We start from the raw sequence: 20,526 nt of genomic DNA on the forward strand, positions 1-20,526 counted from the left end.
CGAGAACGGACGTGAATGGACGCGAATGTAAGCACCAACAGCAACTATATCCCAGGCTTAAGGGGGCGTGGTCAAGTGGGAAAGTGACGTCAATGCATACCCTCTATTGTGGTGTGAATATTGTTATACATTTTAGACCTGGTTATTGCTGTCTTATGTTCTTATCCACTATGCACTGTATTTTTATCTTGATGTATTTTATTGTTCTTGGAAAGCACTTTGTAACTTTGTTAAGAAAGGTGCTATATAAATAACGTTTATTATTTTTATTTATTTTTATTTTAATGTTTATTTAACAGGGACGATACATACAACATTGTCACAAAGAATGAAAAATGTGATGCATACAAGACATCTAGCTTCAGCTAATTTGCAGTCTTTGTCCCTGGTCAGGCAAAAGAAGGATAAATGATACTGAATACAAAATACAATAGTACAAATACAGTGAATAATGCAGTGAACAGATATCATAAACAAATAAATACAGCTCCAAAATTTAGATTAAAAATTGCACAAGTTAAATACATTAAACATTAGTAAAATACTGTACTGACAGTGACTTGAGAGAAGTTAATGTTCGCATGTCTGCTGCTGCTTAAGCCAATGTTTAGCTTTGGCACTAAACATCCTTAATTCTGTTTGGGATTTTATTTCTGGTGGTAAAAAATTCCATAGGTGTGTACCCAGCACTGAAAGGGATGACTGACAAATGTTGTCCTGCATCTTCTAATTTTACAATTTTGGTTGTTCATGCTCCTTGTCATTGTCCCACAGTTGTCTGCTTTGATAAAGATCTGTAACATTGCTTGTGGGGCCAGTAATATTAATATTAGTTACGGAAACTACATACAAACAAAGATAGTGTCATTCAAAAGCAGTCCTCTCCCTGGTGCCCCTCACCTGCCCTCCTGCCCTCCTCCTCCTCCGCCGTTGCCAAGGTTTCCGCGTCCGCGCCGGCGGAGGGAGCGGAGCCGCGCTGCGCGCCGCGCGCCGCGCGCCGCGGTCATGCATTAGTGCCAGACATGGCGGCGGAGCTGCAGCCCGGGTGGATTTCTGCTCTCCCGTCTTCCTGGAGTTACGGGCTCACTCGGGACGGACGCATCTTCTTCTTCAAGTAAATACCTGTTCGGAGAACACAGCTTTAAGTCATGCAGCCTGTTTTTTTTTCGATATGGAGAAAAAAAAAATCCCCCCAAAAGAGCCAACACACCAAGAACGCGGCTTGTACTAATGCGTGCGTTTCTCTCCTCTCTCGACAGCGAGGAAGCCAAGAGTACAACCTGGCTGCATCCAGTGAGCGGGGAGGCGCTCATAACCGGACACAGGAAAACTCCAGGTAAACACGTCGCTCAGCTGTCACCGCCAAGTTTTCTGGCAAGCTTTGCGTCATGTGTTGTTGTTTTTGTTGTGGAGAAACAGACTCTTCCCACGCCGACAGAGACGCGCTGACATGTGTATTGTATTTCTTAAATCATGACTGGGGCTGTTGGCGCTCGTCTTGTAAAAAAGTGACCCGAAATTCACCCTTTTCCTCTCTTTTTAAGCCTTAAGTAAGTAATTAAGATCTAATTTGGTCACTGTTATTCATCATTTTGCCCACTAACCAGTGAGCTGAGCTGCGTTGAACCCCAACACTGCTGCATAGGCAGGTTGGCTGTTTTCAAAGGATATTGGTCGAGTGTAAAAACAGTTTCCCTTTTGTGTCACTTTCCCGCAAAAAAAGCCTAATCATTCTTAAACATGACTTGGTTCATAGTAAAATTAGCGCCCCGCAGTGCCTTTCCCCTGTAAAGACTTAATTGTGGTTCTGCGTTAAATCGACGCAGAGCCTACGCCGTTCGGTTACGGCGTAGGTTACGCGGCGACGCGCACTGTACGCCGTAGGCACTGCGTTGGTGTAACGCGGAACCATAAATCAGCCTTAACAGTGCCGTGCACCCATCTGTAAGTGATGTATGCAGCAGCAGTCTGGTGTCTGGTTTCAGCCTGCAATCATCTCCACTGATGAAGAGACACTGGAGCAAGTTGTAAACCCAATAATCACTCATTCATTCGGCATTTTTAGTCATCATTTATTCTGTAAAATACTATATGGCTGTACCATAGTGGAAAAAAAACCCCACAAACTGTGTTTTAGTTTCATGCAGTAACTAATGCAGTATGGGGGAGAAAAAAAGGAGCTGGAGAAATGCTGAAATTACTTTAGGTGCTACTGATGAGCTTTAAAAAATAATTAATCATGGTAAAGTGATTTGGGTAATTTTGCAGGTGGGTACAGAGACATAAACAGTACAGGTATATTACAAATGATGTCTCTCAAAACAACTGCATTCCACATACACAATGATGATGATGTTGTTGTTTAGTCTGTTTTATACTGTACTCATTTAAACATTTGCACAAGCAGACATGACATTTTGCACATCATTCATATCTGTTGCCAAATTACAGTTTGTCATATCTCTTATTTACATGTTATTTTATTCACAGTAGGCTGTATTTCCTGTATATTTCCTACATATATATATATGTTTGTATATGTATTCTCTCTCTCTCTCTCTCTCTCTCTCTCTCTCTCTCTCTCTCTCTTTCTCTCTCTCTCTCTATATATATATATATATATACACATACATATATATACATACATACATACATACATACATACATACATACATACATACAGTACAGACCAAATGTTTGGACACACTTCCCCATTTGTTTGAATGAGAAGGTGTGTCCAAACTTCTGGTCTGTACTATATATATATTACAAATTATATTATATATAATTTGTATACACATACACACTTTTTAAAAAAAAAAATTTTAAATTAAAATGAACCCCAACTGCAAAAAATTTATTGAATGCAAGGAATCAGCAGGAGAGACCCATCTTTTCTTGAACCATAAAGAATAAAAAAGGCTTGAAAAAAATAAACACAAATGAGTGCAGCAAATCATCTTCCTTAAGGCCTGATTTAAAGAAAAAAGAAATATCAAATCAATCTGCATTTGAATGATCCGATATTACCTAATAGAATCCAGAAGGTGATATCGGATCATTCTCCATGAATACGTGGAAACCTGTCTGCATAAGCTCCACATAGCAGTGTAATCTTTTAGTCTTTCTTTTTGGGAATCAATGGCGAGTCTCATTGTGAATGAGTAGGCTGCATGTCTGAAATGAATTTGGAGGAAGAAATTAGGTAGTTTAATACACTGGTTGACTCACCATGCATCCACTGTTTCATTTATCTCCTCTGTCAGTCCAGCCTGAGTCGATGATCTGCCGTATCATGATAGTTTTTTTCTCTGGATGCTGCAACTCCGGCTTTACACATGTCTTACAGCGCATCCTGATGCAGAGTTGAATGATCAAGCAAATTACTCGTGTGTTATCGTGTTGTTGCTGCAGTTAGAAGGCACAGCAGCAAAATACATTGGTTTAACATAATCCTCTCTAAAGCTGATACATGTTCAAATATTTTCTGCTGGAGTTGTGTGACCAAAGCTTTTCCAGTGGACCTTGTTCTTTCCTCAAGCTGGTTGCAAATGCAGAGCCTGCTCTTCACTTTAAAGCGACAAACTCTGTGATTCAAAATTAAATTGTGCACCAAGAAATCCCAAGCCGAATAAATAATGTTTTGTCAGCAAGGCTTTTTTCATCTATTTGTCATGGAAAATGAAACCCACTTGAGTTTATGTTATGTAATAAGCAACAAAAGTGATTAATTAGATTCCTTGACATTGCATTTCCTGTGATGTGACTGTTGTGCTAAAGCTTCCTAGAGCTTAAATAAAGTAGCACTGAATCATCATAAGCAACAACAATGCAAGTATTAAGCACTTACATCTTTTACGTATTCAAAACAATTCTTCTGTTGTATTTCCTTTCCTTGTACTGTTTTTATTTATCTCATATAATAGTTAATTGAATTAATTCAGTGTTTGGACAGCTAGTGAGATGGCATAAGAATTCCCAATTTAAATGATGGTGCTTCTTTATTTTACTGTTTGCATAGATTTTTCCATTAAAATGTTTATATAATTGATCAAGAAAGTAAAAGATGAGTTGAAGAGACAAAGAAGAATAAGTTACAGTCCTAAAAGTGAGTTGTGGCACCTTTAGATTTCTTAATACTGTAACCTGCAATCCTAAATATTTTATCGACATGCTTTGAAAGCAGCCAGTGCTCAACGCTGATCAGCTTTAACCAGCATCCTCAGCAGCTTTATGGTTCGGCTCCTGGGAACTCGTATATCTCTTGTAAAAATAAAAATCTTCGAATTTGTGTTCACTTCTTTTCTTTGTCTGTATTTCCTCGTCTTGACAGACCTACCGACTGGATGGGAAGAGGGATTTACCTTTGAGGGAGCACGATGCTTTATCAAGTGAGTTTAACACCTTCGTTCTACATAACACACACCCATCATAAACTTAGACCTTACACACTCTTTGCAAACACACCTTATGAAGTCATAGCATTTCCCTTTTGGCAGGCCACCACAACACTTGAATTATGAAGAGAAATGCATGTATTTAAACTTTAGTGACCTTAGATTAATGAAATATTCATTCAGTTGCACTCTGCTCCTGAAAACTTGCTCTGTTTTCGCTGTGTATATTGAAGGGTTGTAAATTCGGAAACATAGCTTGTTCTTTTCTATGCTCCAGAAAGCTATCGGAAAAGTTAATGATTACACAGGAACAGTGCAAACAGCAGACAAACCAAGACAGAGTAAGGTTGATGTCTTCCTGTGAGCTGTTTTTATTTATTCAGACTTGCCCTGCTCCCAACTTTGCCAGCTTGGAGAGCTGAGCCAAAGTGCAGTTTGTTCTCCTTTTCTGACATTTATCCTCACTATTTGGGGCTTAAATGGCCAGCTCACAATTTAAGATGATACTTGTCTTAACGCATCTGCCAGTTGTGTGTCAACAGTCTTATAAATTTAATTCACGTGACATTGTGCAGTATGGCAGCCTGAGGGCACATTATGCTGTACAATCAGAGGTTGTAATGGTAACTTAGCTATGATACTTTCTTTTTTTTAGAATACAAATATTTGGTTTTTGAGGCTTATTCCATTGGGCTTATGTTGCCACAGTAGTACCTGTGTCCTGTTGTTCCATGTGCTATTTCTTGCTACGGATGATAGTGGTAGAGGCTGGAAATATTTCAGATACATGCCAGTTATTGAATTACCAGAAACTGAAAAGACATCTTGTGTAAAGCCACCTTTCACTTTGTGTGCATCATCATGTCCCAAGTATGTTCATATGTCATCGTTGTTTGTGAGAGAGTAATTGTGTCCTCCATGTCAAATCAAAGTTTATTCAGTTTGCACCCTGTTGTATGCAGAAACCAGGAATTGCATAAATTGGAATTGGCTATATATATATATTTCACTTTCTCTCCTCTCTTCTCCAGTTATCTGATTCATGCAGATAATCAGAAGATATTACAAGCACTGCTATGTAGTCAGCACTGATTAATCATCTGTCCTCAAGCATATGAGTGCAATATTATAGGATTTTGCACATTTTCATGAAATACTCTCACCACACTGCAGGTATAGTTATTTTATAAAAGAATCAGATGAAATGCAATAATGCTACTTTATTGAAGGTCTTGCAAATGAAGGTTATGATGCCTTATTATCCCCACTGAATCCCCTCTCTGTCTTTGACGTCCTCATGAATTTCAGGAGCTTCATGCGGCAGGGTGCCAAGCCGTCCGCCTGAAAGGCAGAACATTTTACATTCCCCTATTTTATTTCAGCCTCTTTTTGGAAAACAGGCTTGGCCACCGCATTCAATAGTTGATCACTGTGATTCTGGCTCAGCTCAATGATGCATGCAGACTGCATTTCGAGTGAAAAACAATTTGTTTCATCCATCACCTGAATTTTAAACAAGTCTTTAGACAAAAACGGTGAGGAGGCGATTTGTTCATATTCGAGACACGCCTTGTGTACACTGTTGAACTAGGGATGGTTGTTATTGAAATGTTATTTATCAGTACTGATTGTCAGTACTGATACTTACTGATAGCCTTTTCTTATCAAAACTAATCTCTGTAATTCAAGCTAAAACATGAATACACACATGAAAAGTCTCAGCAGGGAAAAAACTCTTATAACCAGATAGAATAGAATAGAATATCCTTTATTTTCTCCCTCAGTGGGGAAACTTTTTTGTTGCAGCACACACATATAAGGGAGGGGTAAAAGGACTGAAAAGTCAGAAATAAAAAATATATAAAACATACAAAAGATACGTATAAAATATGTATAAACAGGGTATGAACAGTTTATACAGATGAACAGTGCAGAAAAGCAGGTGGAGTGTGAGGTAGATTGGCAGATATTGCACATCTTAAGTTAAGTTATTGCACATATAGAAATGAACTGAAATCAACTAATTATGTTTCTTTCTGTTGTTTTGTCATTAAATGATTTACAGGACTACGGAAGTATACCATTCTGTTCTTAGACTTTTACTGGCGTTTAGGTTAGTGTGTTTTCAGTCCTTAATGTACTGACCTTAGATTGTTTTGCCTACTATCCTTGGTACTTGGTTCATATGAACTGATTCCATATGTGAACTGCTGGCACTTTTCATAATCACCGCAGCGTTCACCTTGTCATCTTCTGCTGCGGCTTCAGTCAGTAATGTTTGCAGAAGACTGCAGACTGCAGAAGAGCAGGTCATCGATATATGACACAATCAAGCAGACCTTGCTCCCTATGCAAAGTGCGACAACGCATTACAGATATGGTTTCCCTACAGTTCAAAATGATAATCACAAGCAATACAGAGGATCATTTATCTATGTTTGTCCATAAAGCCGTCACACTGCATTCAGGTAGCAAGTAACAGGTAGCAATTTCAAAGAGTTGGCACCAGAGGATACATTAACTAACCCGACTCAAATTCGTCACGTCTGTCGCTTTCTGCAATTTATTTCCCTGTTTTTTGGTAAATACTCCTAACTGACTCACAACACAGTTTGTTGGATAATTTCACAACAAATATTAAAGGCTAAAAACACAAAAATGACTGCTAACCATAGAATGTGTTAAAAACTGTGCACTTCTTTTTGTAACATTAAAGAATGTAAATATGAATCTCATTGGCACCGGTTCAACATCCTCAGTGATTTCACACTACACAACTTTGAGACAACTATAAGACATACTGTCTTGAAGTTGTGATATTCACACTATGTGACTAATCAGCAACTGGGGGGGGGTCACTCACTTCATGACCTGACAGTGAATTGCCCATCCGACTGGTTTCCTAATAACATTTTGCCAGCAAAACACCCAAGAAAAAGTCTCATGGCAAATGGTATGTAAAACAGGAGTTGTTTTAAATAAAAATGGCAAGAGGGGAGAAAAGAATGATGCAAGCTCTTTATGCAGTGATTTGTTCAGAATAAGTCTGAAAGAAGAAAAGCTTGCTGCTTCTTTGTCGTGTTTTGTTGAACGTGTACAACGTCCCCACCTTGCTTTGCAGGTTCCGCTCATGCTTTGTTCTCTGTTTACCTGTAACTTGGATGTAGAGTCCAATATCTGACTGCTCCAGATATAGAAGATGCTAGACATCTCTCTGCCATCGGAGATAGCTCGGTGATGCATCAGGAAATGTCTCTCGTGCATTTTTCAGCTGTTTATGTAAACGACTGAGTGCTAACTGGTAACTTTTGATTGACATATGACTTGGCAAATAGAAAATTAGTTTCAGTTCAAAAACAGTCACAAAAAATACACATTTTACAAAATGAAGCAGAGGAAGACAATTCTAAAACATACAAAACCCGCTTCAGCACACTTTATCTTCTTGTTTTGAGCAGTGACAACAATGCCTTTGTACAGCATCCTATTATTTTTACAAGCACCCACCCCAAAATACTCACAGTGCACCTACCCTCACCTTTTCCCATTATAGTGTCAGTGCTCTTTCATCCCTCTCTCCCCTCTTTTCTTTTTGCTTCTTCTGTAACACATTGTTAATGTAAGACACTGCCTGTGCTACATAGTTCATGTCAGCAAAGAACTGAAAACCTTACTGTGAACTTTGCACATAAAATATCATGAGATGTAGAGCATTGGTTGGTTCTGTTAGAGAGATGCAGACTTCTCTTTTTTGGATATAATGAAAGCTGATCCATATTTTATAGATGAAATGAACACAATCCCCCTGACTGCTGCTCGAGGTTTCCTCGGTCTGTTGGTGAAGGCTTTATGTGTCACACATATCCCCAGTTGATTTGCTTGCTTCCCTATGTTGTTGTTGTTTTTTTTACATGGCATGATTCTGGAGAATTGTATTCCTGCGGTCACTGAAGTGACAGTCGTGAAGACGGCTGCACGCACTGCTATAATAGTTGGTCAAAGGCGAGAGAAGTTTGTCCTTTAGATGCACTTGAGCTTAAAGTAACATGCAGTGTGAAACATTTCCTGTTAATTTCATTATGACTCAATGCTTTGACATGGGATTTGTTGACAGTTTTATGCGATATCTTTAACTTGGCTAGCCCTTGGGACATTTTGAGGCTTTATGTGATGTAGCCAATAAAAGCTTCTGAAGACTGTCCAATGTTATTAGCTTGCTGACAGATACATAAGCCTACGTCTTATGTTTTTTACAAGGATGTTATTACTGTGTCATTAAATTACATTAAGCAGCTCTAGTCGGTATGTCACAATTCATGTAAAATAGGTGTAATGAGTTTAAACCCCTCAAAGAAATGCAGTTAAATACAGACCAGATCACTGAATCTTTTCTGTGACTCTTTTTTTTCGCTCTGGAAAACCTGCGACGGTATCTGGCTCTTCCAAACACTAGCTGTGTGATTTGGCTGTTACCATCAGGTTACACAGTGTGAGCATCAAGCAGCAGATTGTGCTGACGCAGACTGTGCTCTGATGTGATTCGCAGGAGAAGATGAGTTACAGGTTGTGGGTGTGACGGTGTGAACTAGCAGCCTGCTTCATCCTGGGATTTGATTTTTCTATAGGACTGCGAGTTGTGACTGAGTCAGTGTCAGTGGAAATGTTAATTAAATCAGTCATGACTTACTCCTCTCCTCAGATAATCGCCTGCTATTGTGTTTTTCTGGGTTGTTTTCCAGTGGCAGAATTGGAAATAGGCAGCGATTCCTACTCTGCTAACTAGGGGTGGGCAAAAATATCGATATGGCAATATATCGCAATACTTTTCCAGCCGATTCAATATCGATATTCAAAATTTGAATATCGTTTTTTTTTTTTTTTTTTTATCCCCGATTTTTTGCCCATTATATCACCCAGTGCTCCTACCTAAGTGACAGTCCTGGGCATTGCCACTCTCTACCAACCCTGGGAGGGCCCTACACTGAGCTCAGGTTTTATTTCACGTTTTATTTTTCATTTTATAATGTATTTTTTATATAACACAATTGCCTGTCCTTAAAAAATGAAAAATAATGGACAGAGGTTTATTTATTTATGGATTTATATCTATACTGACTGATCACTGTGCCTGTCCTTGGTTTTAGTACCCATCTTTCTTGTGTTTATTATCATTTGCCACATAATTAAAGCAACCTCATACTAAATTTAATGTTAATTTCATATGATGTAAATAATATGAAAAACATATACAAATATGTTGTAACTTTAGCTTGTATAGTTATAATAAAACATTGTTTTGACTCAGTTTGTCCCATGAATTGTCACTATAATCTGATGAACGTGCAACTCGGTTTTTAAGATCCATCACTATCATCTGATGTACATATATACAACTTGGATTTTAAGATGTGTAATGCATTTTTAAATTTTTCGGTGAACTATGTAGAATATAATAATCGGGATATCGCATAATCGGGATATCGCAATGTGTATCGTATCGTGGCTCAAGTATCGTGATGCGTATCGTATCGTGAGGTCCTTCCCAATACCCAGCCCTACTGCTAACAGAGAAGGAAGTCAGAAACAAAGTGTCAATTTGTTCATTTTCGTCACAGGCAAACAAAAACGCTGGCATTGTAAATGCTACGTTTCCTGGTTCAACAGGGCTTCTGTCTGGGTCCTACAGCTGAAAGTGATTGATTTAATTTAGTTTAAGTGCCCACGCATCCAAAAAGCATCACAGCCTTCTTTCAATCATTCAGAATGTCGTTCACTGATGAGAGAGCAGTGGCTCAATGGCATCAGTCCATGTTTTTAGGCTGGCACATATTGACCTCTGTCACAACGACCAAACTTCCCAATAAATCAAGGTGGACTGAACTAGTTGATTCGTCCATTTTTCTGCTGTGGTCTTGGAAGAGCTGAAACAATAATATCAAATACGTTCTTCTGTGGATGAGCGTACCTGTTACATGACACAGTGGAATGTAAGTTGAGAGATAAGCCGTTTATCTTGCAGTGAAATTTACTTCTGCATAAACATTGTCGGCGCTGAAAAGATTAAGAAAAGAAAGAAAAGACATGCATTTTCCACCTACTCCACATTTCCTCTGTTCTTTTTTGGATCAGTACCAGCATTTTGATGAGGCTGTGTTACAGCTTAAATAATGCCTAATTTTGACAAAGAGATGGAGAGATTAGTTTTGTCCCCATGTTTGTCTGTCATTTTACACGAATGACGATTTCATATCCGTTAAACCGTTGCAAAAAAAGTTCACCGGGAGTAAATGGGTTGGATTCAGTATGACTGGTGCAATAATATTATAATCAGTCAGAACGGTGATGACATCAACTATGAGCTCGTTGCCGCATGGATGCAGGATGCATTTACAGCAATTATGTTGAGAATAGACAGGTGCAGATTCCTGCCTGCTCCCTCCGTCAGTGTGCTATTCTGGGCTCGTTAATTCTGTCTAGTAAAGGAAGGGAAAACTGTGGGAGCCAAAGCTAATTGTTTTGGGTTATGCAATGAGAAAGCCCTTATCTGTTTGAGGACTAATGAGTGAGTAATGGACACTTGACCCACACGGGGCTCTGGACATGAAGTCCAGCTGGACTGGTGTCCACTTATTAATGTTTGATCCAGCCCGCTTTGACAACAGATTGTTGTTTTCTAAGCCCATTAATTTAAAGTGCGGTATAAAAATATTGTTTAACTTTGCTTTTACCAACAATTTCAGTAAGTTATTCACTTTCTTCTGCATAATGCATTACTCAGTAGAAGAAAGGCTGCCAATTTAATCTTTGCCAATTATGAGAAATATATCTCCAGTGAATCGCTGTTTAGCTGGTGGCTTATTTTCCGTTTGAAGGCTGGCACGCTCACTTACTACGCCATTAGAAGCAGAACTAAGATGCTCCTGGATCAATAGCAGCTTGTGAAAATTGCTATTCGATAAAAACACTGTTTCAATAAATGTCTTATTTTTCAGAAGAGCTCCTGCCTGTCACCATGACAATGTGGTGAAAATTACACAGAAACTTTGTTTTCTGTAACAAATACTTTTCAATTAGACTTAAGAAAAAGCTTCTTGTTTAAAAGACACTCAGAGATGTTATATTATACTAAAATCACATACTTTTATCTTCTAATATGAATTAGTGATTGCAACAAACAGTAAACAAAAAAGGAAGAGCAGATGGCTTGCATTTTGGAATTGTCTCTTTTGATTTGCTACTCTATTTTAACTGTTAAATTAAAAGACATTTCGTTTTTAAGCTGTTAAATACTCTGTGCCAAATGCTAAATGACTTAAATTGACCAGTTTTGAGTGATCTGCTTAATACTGTTGCGTGTTACGCGCAAGCTTGATTATTGAATGAAGCTCTCTGCTTAAATTGTCAATCTCATTGTTTGTGGTCTTGACTTTGCTCCATTCATTTCTAAGTTTCATCTGCCCATACTGAGACCCTGGGCTTCATTAAAATGAGGCATCTGAGTTCTGAACAATCTAAATGGATCTAAACAATGGAACAGCGCGCCTGGGCCCTCAGATGTTTGGGAGTTGTTTGAATGAAATCAAACAAAGTGAATGAAACTCAGTCATGAATAGGTTCACAATTATCCCCATTTCGTCGTGGATTTGCTGTGGTTTCATCTGTCGCCGTACCTGCAGTCGAGTACGAATAGAGAGCTGAGGTTTTCGTCTTTCAGATCAAACATAATAGGAATCTCTGTGAGCCTTTTTTAAAACTGTGAGACAGACTGTTACGGCACACATCCTTTCAGGAAAAGAAATCCAAGCTTCAGTCGGTGAGCGAAACCCTATATATATCAGACCTGATTGTAAATCCAGACACAGTGCTGAGAAGGAGAATGGGCCACTCTTTTGCACCTGAACTTAAATTAAATGGGGAATGGATTGTACATCTTAATGATTCATGAATAAAACTAAACACAGTTTTGAACCATATATTTACGTTCATCCAGTTATATGTTTGTTTTATTCATATAATCAACTGTCTGCTTGAAAAAAAGCTTTTTCAGCTTCACACTATGATCTCAGGGATCCTCATTCTGCTGTTCTGGTCTTAAACTTTAATGAATTGTTTTATGTTGGGACCTATTGCGATCTTTACCACAGACATAAAGGACACTCCAATGAAAGCAACAAGTTAAAATGAAAGTCTGGCATGGGAAGTTACCCAACACCGCCTTGCGACTTTCTGTTTTGATTCCCTGGTGGAGAAGCATCGGATTCGGCACGCGACATGTTGGACAGAGTCAGCCATCTAACACTAGCATTATGTCAACAATATGGTGTCATTTTAGGGTGGAAAATCCCACCAGGAAAACGTTGACATGCTCACCATGCAAGGATGTGGTTTTGAGAGGTGGCACGGATTTTGCTAATGACACAAGCAGCCGTATTAACCTCTTTAGCAGCCATCATGTTTTGAAAGAATTCAAGTTTCTTTAGTGAAAAGGAAAGATGGATGCACTGCAGCAACAAACGGCAGAGTTTGCTTTATAATGACCAGCCCAATGGGTGTTGAAAATTCTGGATTTGGGGTTGCAGTACACTTTCTCAGGTCAGGTTACAGTGACTTGTCATATTTTCATGGTAAAAACAAGAAGTGCCAGCAGTCAGCTTTACGAAGGAAATGTTAATGCGTCAAAATAGAAATGGCTTCTTTATTTTATCTGCGCATTAAGTTTAATCCCTGGATCTTTTCATACGGTATATATTCTTTTTGATGTTAGTTTAAAAGTTGTTTATGAATAAATAAACACCGGTATTAGATGAGTACTCAGTTCTAGCCAATACCCCAAGCCCAGATATTGGAACTGGTATCAGAAAGGAGAAAAAAAAGGTATTTGAAGAATATGCTGAGTTAAGGATGATGTCAACCCCCAAATATCAAGTAACAATGTTTTTATAACTTTGTTCAAGTTGTTAAATTAGTTGAAAATGCATTCAGCATGCATCATATTATACATTATATTTTCAGTATTTTAACCAGAGTTAGAACCAAACACGGTGTTCAGCTTTTATGCTCCTCACCCGTGGAACAAACTCCCAGAATGCATCAGGGCGAATCTCTCAATTGCTTTAAGTCAAGGTTGAAAACCTTTTTATTTATTGGTACATTTCAGTACTCTACCATGCACTACAACCTCTATTTCTTGCATCTAATTTGTTTTATTCTTTTTAACTTATTACTACCTGTCTGTATTTTCTGCATTTTAATGCTTTTACTTTTGAATGCATTTTTAAAATCTTTTTTATGTAGAGCACTTTGAATTGTGTTGCACATGAAATGTGCTGCACAAATAACCTTGCCTTTTGTTATGGCTGTAGAAGTATAAAAACATAGAAACTTTTAGACTTTATAGTCAAAAACAGGTGAGATAGAGAGATGCAGCAAAGAGCAGCAACATTCTGGGGTTTTAAAACTTGGCTGTGACGAGGACTTTATGTCTCACTAATACTAAATGGGCCATGCACTTAAACAGCTGAGCTGAAACAACCCTGTATATTTTTATATGATGCAACAGCAATATGTAATCTTTATATATTACCAGGTAACTATTATTGATGAAATTGAGTTTAACTAAAGCAAATGACCCTCATTCTGCACAGGGATGTGGCAGTTGTTGACACATGCTCTTCTCTTTGCACTTTCACTTTATGACCTCTGTAACAACAATCTAATGTTATAATAACACAGCACCTTTCGCTTGGTTGTAATACCTTGAAGTAGTCAACTAATGAATCCTAGAAGCAACAGGTATAGCCAGTTTCTTTCAATGGAAGTGCTGGAGCCGCTGCCTGTTCCAGCATGCATTTGGGGGGAAACAAGTCCCTCACTGTCGAGACTGTCGCATAAAAACAGATGATCACACTCACATCTGTGGGGACATTTGTTTCTAGTGGTTATAACTTCTGTGTCTGCTTGGAGAAGACTTCATCCGTTTGTGTCCAGAGAACCAACTGTCTCATAGGAAACACTGCTTTTACTGTACAAGAAAATTGTAAATGTTGTCACTTTTCTAAACTCTTACAGTATCTTTCAATTGCACTTCATTCCCAATAGGGAAATTTGTTTGCTATTTTTCTTTAAAAATAAAGATAAAATATTTGAAACAATTTATTCCATTATTCCATCTGCCCTCAATTTGTAGGTTTACCAAAAAAATCGAAATCGAAATCGAAAATCGGGTTTTCAGAGAAAAAAATCGGGATTTTATTTTTGTCCAAAATCGCCCAGCCCTAATATATATATATATATATATATATATATATATATATATATATATATATATTGTTTTTTTTTCTATTTCTTACACATCCATTATTATCTTATGCATCCATTCCTTATTTTTACATTCCGTGGTTTCCTTGTTTTACTTTACCTTATGCATTTCTGCCTCATTATGCAAATGATGAAGGCTGCTATTGGTCAATAAACAGGAAGGAGCAGGATCAGGCCAAAATCAAGATTATTACGCTACCTAAAGACTAAAACTAATAATAATAATATCCAGATTTATAGTTAATATACACTATCTTCTTTGTTTGTTCTATAATGTTCCTTTGACTTCCCCTACCCCACATAACATTAATAGATCATTTTAGAAATTCACCCATTAGATGATATTCAGTCTCCATTGAGGCTGATTGTGTAAACAAAAAGTTAGCGAGAGCAGCATTATTCATACACGTCAATGAATGCAAAGGGTAAGTATGTTTATCCCAGTGTGTCACCGCCGGTTGTGCCAGAGTCTTGATTTTGGCCCGATCCTGCCGGGTCCAGTTTATTGACCAATAGTAGAGGAGCTGCACCAAACCCTCCTCATTTGCATAATTAGGCAGAAATGCATAAGGTAAAGTAAAAAGAGGAGAAGAGAGAATGTAAAAACAAGAAATGCATGCATGAGTAACAGGAAAAACTAAAAATAAATTTTTCTGCTTTGATTTTTAATTATGTCAGTTTTGGTCCTCCATACCGTAACACATACAAATAGTCTGCAGTCATTCCATATTGTGGCTAATGTTATATGTATGAGACTCCTCCTGGGGCTTACATCTCACATGTGTGTTTGATAATCAGGGTGCACTGATGCATTTGCTAATATCAAACTTTTAAATGTCAGAAGAGCTCTGTGCTGTTTGTGGACATGCTCCTCAGTGAAAAAACTGTGTTTCAGAGTCATTATTTTGTATGGTGCAAATGACCGTGGTACAAGAAAAACATTGTCCTGAGGAGTTCTTTAGTTGAGAAAGTGGACTGTTGCCATGAGTCGTGCAGATTAATGAACGTAAAATGGGTGTCTTGAGTAGTGAATGTAACAATCCAGATCACAATTTCACCCATAACCAAGAAGCTTGTGCAGTCTTAGTGGTATACTAATGAAGTAGTAAGACGCTGCCATTTGCATGTCAAGTATAAGCAAAGAATACCCACTGGTTTAATGTCTAATTGAAGCTACAAAGCGATCAGAGAATTTGTAATGGGCCTGGCAGGGGGAGTTCCTGATGGCAGTGACTGCTGACTCACCAGTTCTGTCAGTGACTCGTGAAGCTCACTTGCATGTGTTGTGTGATATAAGAGGGAAACTTGGTGCTGTGTGTATCTGTCTCTGCTGTAAATCCTCCCCATCTCTGGCTATTAAACTCTCATGTGGGCTTGCTTGCTGACTCGGTGACAGAGTCAGCTTTGAGCTGCTCGAACTGCTCTCAGGCATCGCGGTCTCTGTGGGGTCTCGGCCATCTGGTTGACAGAGGAAGAAAAGAGTGTATCTGTTCGCTGTTTGGATGCTCCGCTCGTGAACATATGTGTAATAATTCCTCTGATGTCGGTGACTGCCCCAGGTGCTGATTAAGACGGTTTCTCTGTGAAAAACCCACATCTGACCAAGTTAGCGTAAGTGTGCTGCACATGTTGTTGACACATCGTCTGCAATAATAGCTGATTGGTTTTGTTTTTCACATTTTTCTTGAAACGTGACACTAATATGATGGCTGCTTGCAACAGAAACAAGACGACCTCTGATTAGGGCTGTTCGATTTTGCCCAAAAATAAAATCTCGATTTTTTTCTCTCAAAATCCGATTTTCGATTACGATTATTTTGTGAATTGACAAAAGGCAAAGAAATGATTTCAAATATGCAGTTTTTTTATTGAACATTTGCCCCATTGGGCTTTAAGTGCAAACTTTGCTCTTATTAAACCAAAAATGAATGAATAAAGTGCAAAACTCTGTAAAAAAAAGTTTAAAAAAATATAATAAAATATAAAGTTTTATCTCTGAAAAAAAAAAATCAGCAAATCAGCACTTGCCATACAGTAAGTTATATTTCCAATTAAATAAAACAAGAAAGTTTCTAATTAACTAAACTGGGTCTTTGCATGCTAAATAATAATGCAACCCATGAAGGAGGTAGGTGTGTAATGGGGCACTTGTCGCAGGTATTGAGAGGTATTTCCATCAATCATTAATATGGTATCAATCATTAATATGTGTGCAGACAAGGTTAAAAAAAAAAAAAAAAAAAAGTGAAAAATCGATTTTGCGATTTTCATGTTTTAATATCGTTCTAATTACATAATCGCGATTACGATTTAAAATCGATTAATCGAACAGCCCTACCTCTGATTGAATCAGAGGATGATGGCTAATATGACATTTTTAAATTGAGTATTAGACGTTACGTATTTAATTCCCACAGTGGCACAATGTGTTAATTGAAGGTAGGTTCACCTTTTGGATTTGGTTAGAGAGTCTTCAGACTACAGTAAGTCTTGGCTCCTTAAGCCTCTTAGTTAAATGGTGTCTTTGATTTAATGCTGAGAGAGCTGTTGGACCTGATTAATCCCTGTATTAATCGGTGATGAGCCTTCCTTTGCTGATGATGTTGCCAGGTTCAGTCTGGGGACAGCTGCCTCTGAAGGGGGTCACGCTGCTGCTTTGCTCGTATCCCACACACTTTTCCAAAAGAACTTGTTGTTTCTGTATTTCTGGATAAGCTTTTGCCACAATTTCTGTTTCAAAGAGAATGCTTGAGATCCCCTTGCAGTACTTACCTCCATTATTTTGTTGTTTTTCTTGGAAAAGCATGCACTGTGTGACAGCTAGTGAGTTAACGTCTGCAGCACTTGAGCTCTGCTCTACTATGTAACTCCTAGGGCTGGGCGATATGGACCAAAAGTCATATCTCGATATTTTCTAGCTGAATGGCGATACTCGATATATATCAATATTTTTTCTGTGCCATAATTGGGGTTTCCCCCAAAGCATTATAGCATAGCATCTCTGTTAGCTTAATTTTTTTCTGAGGCAAACCCTTAAAAAAACAGTCAGTTTTAATACAAAGCCTCGTGCCAAATGTCACACAAGTACCTTTATTAACAGAGGTCTGCACAATATCAAAATGTATAAAACAAATGAAATAAAAATAAACTGCCTGCATATATAGAATAAAAATAATTCTTGAATGAAATAAAACAAATATCCCTTTCCTGCATAACAATTAAATTAAAATACACTGTGCAATTAATGCAATGTAGACAGTAACAGGCAGACTTTTCCACTGAGGTTGACAGTTGTGCAAATAACAAAACATTTGTGCAAATCTCAAATAAAACATTCAAGTCAATTTGTCACAAAATAAGCTATATCAAAATCATAAAAAAAAGTAAATAAAAAAAAAAAAAGAAAATATATATATATATATTTTTTTTAATCGATATAAACGATATTGTCTCGTACCATATCGCGTTTGAAAATATATCGATATATATTAAAATCTCGATATATCGCCCAGCCCTAGTAACTCCTGTATCTCCTCTGATGTAAAATGCTCTTGTCTTGACACATCACCTGACCCAACTAGCTGCTTTTGAGAAACCAGCAACAAAAAACTCCTAAATGCATCAGAGCTAAATGCAGTAGTTGACCAGTGAACGTGGAGGCTGGAAGAAACTTTTATTTGCAAAGGAGATTACTTTATTTTCTGTCCATCTTGTCACCACTGCTATTTGTGTTGGATATCTCTTCTGCTCTGAAAATGTCTCAGCTTTGATAGCGTGCCCTTTTTTTCCTCCTCATCTTTATCTTCCTCTTTTCTGCTTCTCTTGTCTGTCAACTTCAGTTCAGTGGACAGGACACGGCCCAGTTGTTTCCCAGATGGTCCACGATGATTAGGGAGCTCTTGGAAGACATCAGTCTGCTCAAATGCTCCACAGCTGGGAGCTTTTGGAGCACCATGTTTAAGTGTCCACAGAGAACTTTGGAGCAGTGTACAGTATCCTGAAACAAACACATTTGTCTTTATCTGCATCCAAATGAGCAGCCAGCTGTGTCCTTTCTTCTCCTCATCTGGGTTTGAGAGCTACGAGCCGAAACCTCTGCTTTCATTCACACGTTCATGAGGAGGGTCCACGGAAACATTGCGGCCTGTCCTGATGTACTGGCTCTTGCCAAGTTTTCAATTTAGCAGAAGCAGTGAAGTGAAGGGATTAATATTATCCCCTCCTGTTCCTGTGGCTTTGGTCTGTTCATTCACTTCTCTCTCCCAGCAAGTGTTGCCTGCACTCTCCCCCCCCTGCAGACTTCTTTTAAGATTTGAAATCCTCTATCATATTAATCCACTATTAGCTGACAATAATGTGGTCGGCTGCCTAATATGTTGATTGATAAGGCCTAATGTACATACAATGATGTACTCTCCCTCTTAAGCTCATCTCTAATGCTGGCACTTGTAGAGGTAATGACTCTGTAGTCATTATACAACATCAAAACTGTATGAAGGATTTTTATAGTCACTCCCAGTAGCCATTATGACAAAGAGGAACAGGTTTTTAAAAACCCTCGCCGGGCCCTTTTGTGTGCTGTGCGTGCATGCATACGATCATGGCAGGAGTACACAGCCTCCATGATTGGAGTGCAGACCGGATAATTGCCTCCTCTGGATTGTATTGGACCTGTCACATTAGACCGAGACAGTTAAAAGTTATTGAAAATAAAACATCACGCCAAGGTATCAATGTCGACACCGAGGGACAGAGAAAGGACATTCAGCCTGTGGTGCCAACCGACTCTTGGGTGGGAGTCCTTTCCCACACTCTGTCCTCAGCTGCTCCTGACTAAATAAATATTTGAGCTCTGCGCCAAGTCTGCCTTTGACTGTTGTGCACATGCTGTGATTGATATCGTACCTCTATCTCATGAGTTTAATGTCATCACCAGAGTTACAACACGAGAAATGTGCCATACTGCGCTGAAAGAAACAATGCAAAAAAAGTAAAGCCCGGAGAAAGGAACCTGCAAAATACGCATTCCTTGATCAGAATCAGTGCCTTGGAGACGATGCGTGCCTCCTACATCCCAGAGTTCTCATAGCCTGTGAAGGGTCAGTCGATTCACAGTGAGCTGAAGATAAAGACACGGCTGGGTACCGGGCATTACACCCTCCCTAACTGCCTCTTTGGATTATGGTTTGAATTTAAAATAGCCCCTGTTAGAGTCCTGATTGCAAATGATGCAGAGATTTTGTTCTCAGGTGCTGCCCTCATTTATCATGAAAAGAGTTCATCAGCTAGTTGCAAAAGTCTTGGGGTTTTTTTTTTGCACCTGCTTTGTTGATCGTCGGTTTTTTGGTGTCTTTCATCTTAATCGTCTTTGAGTACTAGGGCTGGGGATCGATTCAAATGTCAAGAATCGATTTGATTCCGATTCTTAAGATTCAGAATCGATTATCAAGATTTGATTCAATTCGATTCCGATATTGATTTGGGTTAGTGTTATTAAAACTGTTTTTTGAGCTGTTGCATGAATTATATGACTGTAGTTATGCAAATATTACTACTAGTATTATATTGAGATTCAACAGCAAGTATTGCAGCTAATGATGCTGTAAGGACCAATCAGCTCCCAGAATGCTGATAGAACTGCTTTCAGAAACATCACGTGGGTCAGAATTACCAAACAGATCCAGGGAGGAAACAGAGTCGTATGAAATCGGTTTTATTTTTTCCCCCATTCCGTTTTTATTTGTTCCTTTTTCGGTCTATTTTGGTTTTTATTTTTTGAGAATTAGGTTTTTAGCATTTTTTGCAAATGTAA

At 38.4% G+C, this 20,526-nt stretch overlaps 1 protein-coding gene across 6 annotated transcripts in view; it reads left to right on the top strand.

Annotated features, from left to right (window-relative positions):
• The first annotated feature begins 937 nt into the window (after nucleotides 1–937).
• LOC133443766 (pleckstrin homology domain-containing family A member 5-like) overlaps nucleotides 938–20,526 on the top strand; it is a 112,492-nt gene continuing 92,903 nt past the window's right edge. For 3 of the 6 annotated variants that reach the window (XM_061720964.1, XM_061720962.1, XM_061720967.1), the window contains exons 1-3: nucleotides 944–1,114; nucleotides 1,260–1,336; nucleotides 4,334–4,391. In XM_061720964.1, the coding sequence (XP_061576948.1) occupies nucleotides 1,023–1,114; nucleotides 1,260–1,336; nucleotides 4,334–4,391 (227 nt within the window). In that variant the 5' untranslated portion in view covers nucleotides 944–1,022. Of the gene's footprint in view, nucleotides 1,115–1,259; nucleotides 1,337–4,333; nucleotides 4,392–20,526 lie in introns of all 6 variants that reach the window. The other 3 variants (XM_061720970.1, XM_061720963.1, XM_061720965.1) reach the window with 3 other exon arrangements.

Source organism: Cololabis saira, chromosome 5 (genome assembly GCF_033807715.1).
Source record: "Cololabis saira isolate AMF1-May2022 chromosome 5, fColSai1.1, whole genome shotgun sequence".
Classification (NCBI taxonomy): Eukaryota; Metazoa; Chordata; class Actinopteri; order Beloniformes; family Belonidae; genus Cololabis; species Cololabis saira.